The 12,443-nt window shown below is 41.5% G+C and overlaps 1 protein-coding gene across 1 annotated transcript; it reads right to left on the bottom strand.

Annotated features, from left to right (window-relative positions):
- Positions 1 to 766: 766 nt before the first annotated feature.
- On the bottom strand, positions 767 to 11,761 carry LOC116723165 (uncharacterized). Its single transcript, XM_032567849.1, has 7 exons — positions 10,493 to 11,761; positions 8,934 to 9,007; positions 8,527 to 8,755; positions 5,446 to 7,376; positions 4,336 to 4,557; positions 1,877 to 2,021; positions 767 to 1,688 (listed from the first exon to the last, which is right to left on the bottom strand). Exons 1-6 carry the CDS (start codon positions 10,746 to 10,748, stop codon positions 1,917 to 1,919), a joined length of 2,817 nt encoding a protein of 938 aa, XP_032423740.1. The 5' UTR covers positions 10,749 to 11,761; the 3' UTR covers positions 767 to 1,688; positions 1,877 to 1,916.
- Positions 11,762 to 12,443: the final 682 nt, after the last annotated feature.

Below are 12,443 nucleotides of genomic sequence, written 5' to 3' on the forward strand. Positions count from 1 at the left end.
TGTAGATTTAAGATGTATCAGATAAATGCATTCATGTACATACAAAAGTAAATCTTTTTAGTTATATTAAAATGTGGATTGTTTTCAAGTTGAAAAAAGCAATAAATAAAAAATCTGATGGAAAAATATTTTTAATGTTGTAGGCAGCAAGGATAAAAACTAATTAATCATTAAAGCCCAAATTTATTGACATTTGTGCTTAAGAACAATGAAGGGAAACTCCCGACCAGAGCTGTAGGTATTTCCTTTGTTGCTTAGTGATCGTCCTCATGGTTTAGCTTCTTATGCACGTCTTAAGGTTCCATGTAAACTCAAGTGCATTTGGGTTATGCAGCAGAAAGATCCAAAGCACACAGACACATCCAAAAACTAGTGGTTTAAAGGGGCAGCATAGCGTATTTTCCAGGCATGTAGAGCCATTTTATAGCACATTCAAGTAAATCATGAAAATGCTGTATATATCAAATATGACTGGAAAGAGATTTGACTTAATGCCTTGAAATTGGGCATCTGTCTCTTTAACTCTTGCTCTGACACCAATTTAAAAACTTCATTTTACATTTACTCATTATCTTTAATTCCAGATTTTCTATGGCAGACCAGTATATATACAGTATATATATATATATGTGTGTGTGTGTATTTGAGAAGCTGTGACTGTGACCAGGTGGTGTTACCGTCTTACACAAGAGTGCAAGAACATTTACTTCATCATGGAAACCCTCATCTTGAAATTTACAACAAAGATGCAAGAAAACCAAAACAATATATTAAAGGCAAAACTTTATTTAATCTTTAAACAGATAGCAGGAGACAGCGCATTTATTTCTAAAATCATTTTGTGATACATAAACATCTCTGTATGTGCACATTGCATTTACTCAGTAGAGGGGGAATCTTAAGTAGAGCAAGATGATCTGGTCTTGCATTAAAGAAGAGATTAATAAAACATCTGTCGTGATGTGGCCATCTTGAATAAAGTTAAGAAATTCACATTTATAAAAACCGACACTTTTCCCTTTTTAAACCCTGCAGCCTTAGAAAAGGCAGAGGACTACAAATGGCCTGAAGATACACATGCAGTGGTGTCTTCGTACCCCTCCCTGCACTCCCCACCAGATCAATGCCAAAAGACATCAAGTCATTGAAACATTAGCACACCGCAAGAAAAAGATCAACTGGACCCCCACCTTTCCGACTTCAAGTATGCCCCACCCCCCCAGCACTTTCACAACTTCAAGTATTCCCACCTCAGACTCCAAACCTTCAGTTTCATTACCATTTCTTAGGTTTACAACATAAGCTATGACATAAGTGCACTCAACATTCATCTATACATAGAAAAATAAAGGTAACAATAAGTAGCAGTAATAGTTATATCAATCACTTTACATTTCTTTTTTTTTTCCTTTTATACAACTGTGACGTGAAATCGCTGTACAACGTGGCATCACATTCCCCACCCCCCTGAGAGTAAATGTTCAAGTTTCTGTAAAGAAGCAAACAGGAACGGCAACCTTGGTTTGATTATTTAAATAATGTTAGTAATCGTTGATAACAGCAGTGACGCCTTTCTGCAGACCGTTGTGCTCAAGTGTGACTGGATTCAGTATGTACAAGCTTGGGATCCATCATGTGCCTCTGGCTTCAGGCCTATGGCTACTGGTGAGACACTGATGGCTTTCATCCTGAAACGACAAACAACCTGTGTTAACGAAGCAGAGAGGAGGATGTAAAGGAAATCAATGAGCGCAGGCAGTTGTGCTGCACTACAATCAAAACAAAAGTCAAACAAATCCGCTTTTTCACTCAACAATAGCCCCGGTCAGGACAGCTGACGTGCAGCTCGGTCTTTGAGAGTATTCGTTTCACCGACCTCCATGTGCCTGTGCTAGAAGCGGGCGTCTCCAGCTGCCTCACAAACCGGCTGCAATGCAGCTCCGGCATTTGTACAACTTTGGGTCGTGGGTGCGGATGTGATTCCGAACATTCCTCAGTCTGAAGAAGGTCTTGCTGCAGAGCTGCAGAGCAGAGAGAAGATGGAAGAAAATGAGTAAACAGACAGAGGCTTCAAGTGATGCAAGTTGTTTTATAGCTGTGGTACAACATAGAACTCTTCACAAGAGGGGGAAAAATCTCATAATATTTTTCTAATTCTTAATTTAGAATTGTATTGTGTTCCTTTTATTGTTAATATAATTTATGTAACCCCTGTTTGCCAATATGACAATGCTGCAACATTTGACTGAATTAGTCTGTTTAAGTCTGCTGTAGATCCAGGAACCGACTAGGAGAGTCATGTAAGAGGTTGATTTTGTCCCTTGTGAACTACTTCTGTGATGATTTGGAGATTTGAATCTTTAAGCAGGTTGGAAATTCAAAACGGAGATGATTCATTTCCCATTTTGCAACAAAGGGATACTAATTTTCATTTTAAATTTCATGCTACATCAAGCTGTTCATTAATAATTGTATTCATAAGACTTTGGAAAACAAATGAGCTCTAACAGAGTGACCATTGGGTTCTTGGTCACCTCCCTGACTAAGACTCTTCTCCCCCAAACGCAGAGGTTAGATATTGAAGAAGTTCCAACCCTCTGAGCTCAATGGGCTTTTCAAAGAAGCAGAAATGTTTCTGGATCCTTCTGCAGATTTATACCTCAAGACAATCCTGTCTCTGAGATCTACAGACAATTCCTTTGAATTCATGTTTGACCTCTGACCTGCACCGTCAACTGTGTAACCTTATACTGGCAGCTGTGTGTCTTTCCAAATCAAGTCCATCATCAATTGAATTTACCACAGGTAAACTTTAAACTATAGAAACATGTCAAGGATGATCAGTGGAAACGGTTCAATTCTGAGCTTCAAGGAAAAGGCTTAATTGTGTAGATGTGTAGATCTAAACGCAGGGCCACCTGCAGGATAAGATGGGAGAGTACGCACAAAACTATCACTTCACCTGACCCGCAAGAGCACAAACGCATCTCAAACGTGCATCATGTACGTGTCATACAAAACCAGCACAAACCTAAACCACATGCGAGTAATGCGCATGGCCCACAAAAACTGCTGTCCTATTTTTTATTTTTTTTTACAAATTATAATAAATAAACAAATGAAAGCAAAGCCTGTGGTCCATGGGAGGAGGAGGATGGAGATTCCCAGGTTCAAGTGGTGTGTCAGAGACTTCCAGAGGAGAAGAAGGTGAAGCAACAATGTTTGCTTAATTTCTACTTTTTTGGGAAACATTTTGACTAGATGAAACTGTTTAACTCTCCATCAGTCTTAGCGCGACGCTCAGGAAGAGAGCGGCAGATGTCATGGTCGTCCAACTATCGACCATGGTCGCTCAATTCGCGAACCACACACACACAAAGAAAAAGCTCATAAACCAGCGATCTGCGAACCGCGCACCCAGTAAAAAGCTCAGGAGGGATCCAAATGACCGCTCTTAGAACTACGGGACGGATCAAACTCCACCCATTCATTTTTAGCTTACAGAAAAAGCACCAAGCCACCAAATAAAAGTAAACTGACCAATAACATTTAGGCTTAGGACATACATGTTCCCACCCCCACAGACTTGTGTATAAGACATTTTGACACAACATATGTTTTTTCTTGAACAATTTTGTTACTACTAAAGAGGGTGAGGTAATAAAAAAATCCAAAAACTATTTTTTCTTTTTTTCACTTATAGAAAAATTGCAAGGTATGCACAGTGGGTACTGCAGGCGCCCCCATTTAAACAAACCAATAATGCAATATAAACAAAGAGAAACAGATTATTCTTCTTTTGTAGTTGCACTTACTGCTCAATTGAGCCCTAACCAACTCATAATGAGTGAAATATAATCAAAAAAATTAATTAATTAATTAATTAAAACCTACAATTTTTCAGGCTGGAACATTTTTCTAATTAGAGTGAGTTAAACATATTTCCATCTCTTTATTTGTAAAACATCACCTGATAAAAACCATATTTTTTGGGAAGCAAAAGATCCAACAGTTTTCAGCTGCACTTTGTTGTGTTGCACCTTTTTATTTTAAAATGATGGTGCCAAATCTAAAAAATAAAAATAAAAACTTTCTACTTTCGCAGAGATCATTTTTTTTCAGAAGCCGTTTTGCCTCAACAACTTGTACACCAGGAAACTAAGTAAAAGTTTTCTTTTATATTGAGGTGGCCATTCTTTTTCCCAGCATGAGCAGGTGTGTAACTGGGCACCGGGATCAGCATCGTCCCTGAAACTTTATCCACGATGCTGAAAGAGGGTCTGCGGTTTCCACATACAAGTGATTCTAGGTAACATCTAGGAGGCTGGTTCTTACCGGACAAGGCCAGTGCTTTCCATCAATGTGCCTCAGCTGATGCATAATTAGGGCGTCGCAGTCCTTGTAGGCAGCTGGACATTGCAGACAGGCGTGGGACGCCTTTGGGACTTTGGGTGCTTGGCTCCGAGGCCCTCGGAGCTGCTTTAGGCGGGCTCGATGTACGGCGTCCAGCATGGCGCAGCTCCGGCTGCTGCTCAGGGTATGGACCTTATTTTGTCTCTACATACGGAAAAAAATAAAGAACGAAAGGACCTGTTTACAGAAAACATTTATAGAGTCGATGTATTGGTTATTTGAAATCAGGTCAGTACTTTTTAATGTTTTAAGGATTTCCAGATCACATTTCCAAAAATATTTACTTTATTTCCAATCCAAAGGTCGACTGGTCCTAACTAAAACTTTGTATAGATGCTGTCCTCCTCATGAATGTAACTGATTGTGCTGTTAATTGTGCATCTAAAGGCCTCCAAGTTTCATAGAACTTGGAGGCCTTCAAACACGAGACTTGGTTGCACACATTTTAAGTTTATGTGAATTTTCTGATGCCTGAGGTCAAAACTATGCAGACTCGACCACAAAACATAAAACCAGAGTTTGTCAAAATGTTTCATAGTCAGGCGCACATTAATAACACTTTTTTGAAGCAGGAAACATTCAGCAAAATTCTTCCAGGAAGAAGTGATGTGGTTGGTTCTAAAGTGGTTGGCTTCTCGTCACAGACCCAGCTTTTAAAATTTCTAATAGGTTTCAGGTCAGGGCTTGTTGAGAAGCTAATTTGTCTGGTTAATTCATTCCAACACACACAATTCTGTTCAGATTTCAAGCCTCTGATCCAAAATCCCCTGAAAAGATGAAAAAATAAAATAAAATGCAAGTCTTAAGATGATTATATCAACTGTAAAGAAGGGTGGTGTAAACATTATGATGAGGGTCTGTTTTACTGCACAGTGGGTACAATTGTTGATTAATTATAACACACATTTTAAATTGTTCTTCTAATTCTAATTCAAAGTCAGGCTGAAATAAATTACTCTAAGGCTTGCAATGAGCGCAGGTAACCATCTGACCAGAACCGTGAAGCATCGTTCAAACTGACTTATTGGTTACCTTTGGCATCGTCCTTGTAGCTCTGGACCCAGTACATTTGTCCAGATGCGTTCGAGGTTCTCTGGACTTCCGTCCATGTCTCTGACTCCGTCTTTGTGTGACCCTTCTCTCCTCCCTTTTCACCACGCTCAGGCCCGGCGGGCCCCTGGCTCTCAGCGTCCGCTGGGGAGACCCGTCTGTGTCGAATTTTTCTGGAACTTGAGACACGGAGCGCGTCAGACAGATGGCCACGCTCTCCTCCTCCTTCTTCAGGCCGGTCATGGAACCCCCCGCCGGCCGACAGAAGCTGAACAGGAAGCCAGAGTCCAGCAGTTTGATGGGTGGCTTGCTCTGACGTTTGCCCAGGTCTGGTGAGGGGGGGTCAGGGAAAGGTCCGACTGGCACTGGATCGGCTGGTTCTTCTTTGATTGTTTTGTAAAGAGGGTGACCATAAATCGAGGGTGGAGGCGTATACTCTGAAAGACCATTGGGTTCAGGATCCTTTACCACTGGTCTTCCTGCCTCTCTGGACTTGCCCCTCATCTTGTCCTCCTCCTTTGTGGACGCCCGTCTCAGCTTGGCTTTCGCTCCCGGTCGGCTGCTGTTGTACCGGAGAGTTTTCACCGCATCTCCGGCGACCTTTTTTCTGCTCTGTGTTCTCTGTGAAGGCAGGGAGTTTGGAGATGCGTGTTCGCTCTGTCCATGTGTGGACAGCCTCAGACTTGAGATGGAGTATTCAGTCGTTTCTGCTTTGATTTTAACCACGTTTCTTACAAAGGTTTTCTTGCTGTTGTAACGCAGAGGCTGCTGGGTACTGTCGCGATTCCTCACAGACCGCCTGAGTTCCCTACCACCAAACATCGGCCTGGAGGAACATGGAAACAGGTCCGGTAAAACCACTTTACTTCTCATGCTCCTGTCGGAGGGAGGAATGCGCTGCTTGATGCTCTTCTGCCTCTTCGTTGGGATCTGCTCGGCTCTGGCGGATCCCAAACCCTTGGACTTGACCGACTTTTTGAGGATTCGAGTGTTGACGGGGTCGCAGAGAGGAAGTGTCAGCTTCATATCGTCGTATGAGGTTCCGGGGGATAAAGAACGTGGTTTCCGTCGTTTGGTCAGAGAGTAGTTGTTGGCTTTTAACTTCCGAAGCCGTTTCTTTTGTTTCCAGCCGATTAGGTCTTCTGGTCTGGGAAGGAGAGCCGTCCTCTGAAGTCCCAGGACATTCATGAGCTTGTACTTCTCCTGCGCTCTTGCGTAATCCTCCTCGTCCTCCCCGACCTCCTCCACTTCCTGCTTCACCCTCACCGGGCTGCAGGACGTTCCCGGCCGCGACCTGGACGTGCATGACAGTTGGGCGACAGAGTGGGACTTTCTGTTCTTCTTAGGCGTCTCTGGCTTAGGTAGGAACCTCTGAACCTCTTTGGCGGCTCCGGGAGAGGAACGGAGAAGACGGGTGCTTGACGTTGAGAGGGGCGAGTAGTTCTGTGACCGACTGGCGACGATGACGTGGCGAGGTGTGCAGGCTTTTTTGGAAGAGGGAGACTTGAAGTCCATGAGCTTCATCCTGTGGGAGGGACTGAGAGGGAGGCCGTTCTGAACTTGGGATTTTGGCATTCGGCGCAAGTTACGCTTAGGACTTTCTTGTAAAGACTCATCGGACGTCTCTAGTGTTAGACTAAAGCTTTCATTCATGTTCTCTAGTTTCAAGAGTCCTTCCCTTTGGTGGTGACGGTGCTGGCTGAACGGACAGGCATGAGCTGAGCTGAAGGCCTTGCTGGGAGCACGGAGATGATGTTCCTGCTCTTTGAGGAGGGCAGAGCAGGCTTCCACGGCCGGCCACATGCCCAGGTGACGCGCCATCGCACAGACTTCTGGGAGATCCTCCTGACGAACACACAGGGTGGACGAGTAGGAGAAGTCCAGCAGAGACAAGAGACTGTCCTCACTGAAACCTGAAATAAGACAACGTTGTATTAGTAAAGTACGATAGCTTAGTCTATTTGATATGGAAACACCAGATAAGCTTGCAGATGCTAAACAAACGTCTGTTTAGAAACTATGGCTGCACTCCAAGATAAGGATTCTCCAAGCCTGTTTGTTGATTAGATCTCAAACTGACCAGCCCGACTCATCAACACACTGAGAAACACCTCATCTAGGCCTAAGACAGATTATATGAAAGCAAGTCAAAACTAACACTGTGCTTTTATGTATTTAAGCATTTATAACTCACTGATAAATTGAAGTTAGTTTTCTTGCCTTTGGTTCTATTTAAGGGTGAAAATATTTCAAAGAGTAGCTAAAAGTACCTAAAAGTAGAGCTTACATTTGCTTCAAAGTAAAAATGTTACCAACTTACATCCCAGAACTCAAAGTGTCAACTCAAGACACACAGTACCTTCCAAAGATACTCATAATTGGCTTGAGTTTCTTTAAAATCACCTTGATGCAACCACAAACTTCACTATTTTTTAAAACACCAACTCAAGATGTTATAATTCTGGAAATATATTTAGAATTTTCATTTTTTGCTAATAATCAGAAAGAAGTACCACATGTTTTACTTCTTTCCTCGTCAAGTCACAGAGCAGCTGGATTTATATTGAGATTTATTTACACACAGGTTGACCTTCTTTAAGAAGATTTTGTATGAGAGTGAATGGGAACAAAACAAATGCAAATCACTTAGAAGTTTGTATTTGCAACAATGTTGAAATTCACATTAAAATTAATATGTCTTCCAGCAAATAAAATTTCCATAAATAGCCTGAAGGCTGTTCTTGCCTAAAATATAAATACTTCAAAACATTGCGTCTCTGACAAAAAGAACAAGAATTGTTTGCAGCATATCTGATCTGGACCACTTTATTAATAAATATATTAAATGTGAAAAAGAACTGGTGGAGCAGGATTTTTAATTAAATGTAACCCATCTCTGTTTACATATAACCTTTTCCAGTAATCAAAAGAAACATCTACACTGATTGATATTTTATATTTCTAATCTTCTAAATTAATATAGAGGCTTTCTTAACCATTACCAAAGAAAATCATAACATCACAATGCCCCAACTCATGAATGTCGACATTTTAAATTCCTACCAGAGAGATCTATGTCTGCTTTCTTGCTCGAGTCCATGTCAGACAAAACTTCATGAAAGTGATCGCTGACGGCGGCCAGGACGGCTCGGTGAGCTGAGAAGGATCCCCCGTTGGTTCGAAGGGTGATGTCACAGAACTGCCCCGCCTCCCTCTGACTCCTCAGCTTGCTCAGCAAGTCGGCTCCGTGTGACGGTACCGTCTTAGATACACACCTCCTACCATCGAACCCCTGAGAGGCAAAAACAGCGAGAGACAGAGGATGAGACAAAAACGGCTTCACTGCAGAAAGAGAAGGGTGAGAGAAAAACCACCAGAGAAACTGACAAGAAAGTCGTGAAATCTAACATGCAGAAAATTAGACACCTGTACATGTAAAGTAGATAAATATTAAAATGTCCTGTACTTACCGCTGATGTTTTACTGTGCAGATTCTTACATTGTGGACAGTGCAGGACAAAGTCTCTGATCTGGAAGTACATTCCTGTGGGGGGGAAAAAAGAGCAGACATTGGAATACCTTAGAATAAAGAAAAACAGACAAAGCAGGGGAGTTACAGAGGGACAGAAAATAGTTCAAAATGTTTAATAAAGTGTCTAAAGTCCAGAAAGGAATGTAAAGTTGACTTTTTACATTCTATAAAATAAAATGTGACATACTTAAAGAGACTATGAAACAACCAGGTTACAGAGGGAAGTTTGTAAAAAGGTCTCCAAAGGACAAGGACACTTGGTCAAAACATTTTTTGTTGCTTTTTTCAGATTTTTTAAAAAAAGCTACATCTACCAAAGGGGGGAAAACATTTTTTTTAGGATGAGCCTGACTGAGTCCAAAAAGGGAAAAGAAAATTATGTAGTTTACTCAAAACAATAAAGTGCAGTTTCCATCTAAATGAAACACAGTGCCTCATTAAAATAATTACAACCCGCAAGTGTTTTCACAATTTCTCACAAGTGCAAACTCAATTGTGTTTTCTTTAGATTTTACATGACAGACACATGGAATAGTTCATTAATACAGTGGAAAGCAAAATCAATCATTTGTCAGGTCTTATGCAAATGACAAGAGCATTATCTATTATATTCAATACATTTTACTTTGATAACAAATACAATCCAATTCAACCTACTGATTTCAGAAGTCCCTCCAAAATATCACATAACAGCCATGATCCTGGAACTGAAACATGGTGATGGCAGCATCATGTTGTGGGACTAAAACAAGAGCGGCTGTGTTTGGGGTCCAGCAGCCCAGGGGACCAAACACTTTTTTCATTATTATTATTTTATTTATGAATGCATGTTTTTTGTTGTTCTTCTTATGAAACTCATAGGGCCATATCAAGTGGATTGTATTCATAATTTGGGATTTCTATGAACATAAAAAAATACTCAAGTATTTTGAAATTTATGAATTTACAGTACATTTTTGGGGGAACAACAAAATGTTCCCCCAAAAATGTTCCCCTGCTGCTCAGGGGATGTGTTAAACCTATCATACATCAATTCATATTCATTTATTTATTGGTCTACCTATGAATATATTGAAATTTCCATTAGTAGGGGAATGTTTGGACACCAAACTGGCTCTAGCTCAGGCGCCCACATCCTTGTAAATCCGCCCCCCTAGTTTTAGTGTGGACTTATGAACACTGAATAAATAAAAAGTTGAAAATTCAAAAACAATGCATCCCTTTCCTTCCATGACACACTACTTTGTGTCAGTAAAATCCCAATAAAATACAACGTTTCAGCTTGCAACAAAACGGTATACGGAAAAATGGCTACTAGTGGCTCAGAAACCTGATCTAGGCTTTTATCTTTTGCATAAAACGCGACCAAAGTTAGCAACATTAAGAGCAATTAATAAAATGTGTTTGTTTTGCAAAGAAACCGGCTCGATGGCGAGTAAAAGAATGACATCAGAGAAGCAGAAACATTCCTGTAATGCTGCTCAGGTGTTAACATACCCTCCCACCAGTAGTTCTCAGCCACGCATTTGTAGGTCTCCTCCAGGGAGAGGTGGCGCTGGCCGGGTCGCCGCCTGTGGAAGGTGGAGATGGCCTCTTGCCTCCGGTCCTCACCCAGAACCTCCCGGTAGTTGATGAAGCCCCTTTCAAACTTCCTGCGGTACAGCAGCCCGTCCATCACCTCAAAGTTAGAGGATCCGCGCCCCGCAGACTCGATCCCGTGCTTGGACGCATAAACAGTGCAATCGCCGTCCATTTTTTTTTTTTTTTTTTCAAATAAGTTTTCTTCAGTTTTAAATAAACAACTCTATATAAAGTGTGGTTATCCCACCCAGATTGAGGACGGCTGGGGAAAGGGGGTCAAAACTTTCCCAAATGACCTGAGACAAAGTCCACGTGGGTGTGATGATAGAGACCCCCTGACACAGCAAACCGATCAATCAGTCTTGATCTAATAAAAACGAGACTCAATCAGTGGGAGTTAACAGACCCGTCTCCCATCGTCTCTTAGAAACGCCTGTTTAAGCTCAGATAATGAGGACTTTTCTCTGGATGGTCCTGCTTGCGTTCAAGCTGTCAATGAGAGCATCACTTCCCACTATCCAAACAGTTGTGGCCAGCATACCTTCCCATCAGTAGTTACACTTCCACTTTCTTTCTTTCTAGGCTCTTTTCCTGTAAATAACATTAATTTAAAACGTGCGAATTCATATCCTAACAGTGGGTTAAATAAATACAGTTAAGTTGGGGGAATCGCGCCAACTACACCGAGGCAAGCGATGCAAAGTCCCCACAACGACGTAAACTAAGCAGGCTTCGCCGCCAGTCTCCCACCGACAGCCCGTCTTCCACGTACTTCAAGGGTCGGGAGTGGCCTCCGGGGCTGGATGACGGCGGGCAGCCCTCACCTCCCGGCGATAACTTGTGATTTCTTCTCGCCAACTCGACTCGGAAGCAACATGATGACGCAGCTATCAGCTAAAGCATCGCCACTTGAAACGACCTAAAAGCGAGGTGGACCCTCTCTCGCTCTCTCTCTCTCTCCCTCTCGCCGCGAAAGGCTCCGAAATTTCACAAATATCCGCCTTTCGCCCTCAAAAGCCAACTAACAAGCTCCGGTTAGGCCCCCGACATAGTTAACCCCGCTTCTGTAGCCACGGAGGCGCTCTGGTGGGCAAGTAATCCAATTTTTCTAACTCGTAACCTTCTGTTTGTTGCTAATCAGCAGACTATCCAAGCCAACTGCTCCCCGCCTTCACACAAAGACCATTAGTAGAAGCTTTAAAGAGACTCCACCACGCGAATTCTGATTGGCTGAGAGAGCTGCCAATCATCTCAGCTCTCTGTTTGTAGCCAGCAAGGTAGGTTGTTCAGTCACGATGCCAATTTCCAAGTGCTTGTTTCACTTGCTGTTAAGTCGTGTAAAACATTATTTTGAATAAAAAATATTGAACATATGAAGTCATATAACATTTCGAGTGTTTATTTATTTATTTTTAATTAAACGCCAAGTTCTTTTACTAAGACGCACACTGCTGAATTAACATAAAAATGTTATGTAAGTCTAAAATATAATTGGATGTTCATTTAAAGGCATTGTCTCTTAATATTCTACAACCAAGAATCTCCAATTTTATTGTCCCGTCAAAAGAAGAATGCGTAAAATGAGAAATTGATAATCATAGAAAAAATATTTCCAATAACAAAATTCCTTTAATTTTATTAGTATTCTTTGGAATATTTAGTCCAAACTTTTGAAGAGGAAAAAAAAAAAAAAAACAGAGCCATTTTTCTTTACTTTTCTTTTTTTTTACTAACACAAAATTCAGACATACGATGCCCATTTATACTCAGCTGCAGTTAATCAACAAGAATTTCATTTTGGTGCAGTTACAACAGCAAGCATTTTTAGAATACGTCTCTATCTGCTGATTCTGAGTTTTCAAAAACT

The sequence above is a fragment of the Xiphophorus hellerii genome, chromosome 7, assembly GCF_003331165.1.
Source record: "Xiphophorus hellerii strain 12219 chromosome 7, Xiphophorus_hellerii-4.1, whole genome shotgun sequence".
NCBI classification, from domain to species: Eukaryota; Metazoa; Chordata; class Actinopteri; order Cyprinodontiformes; family Poeciliidae; genus Xiphophorus; species Xiphophorus hellerii.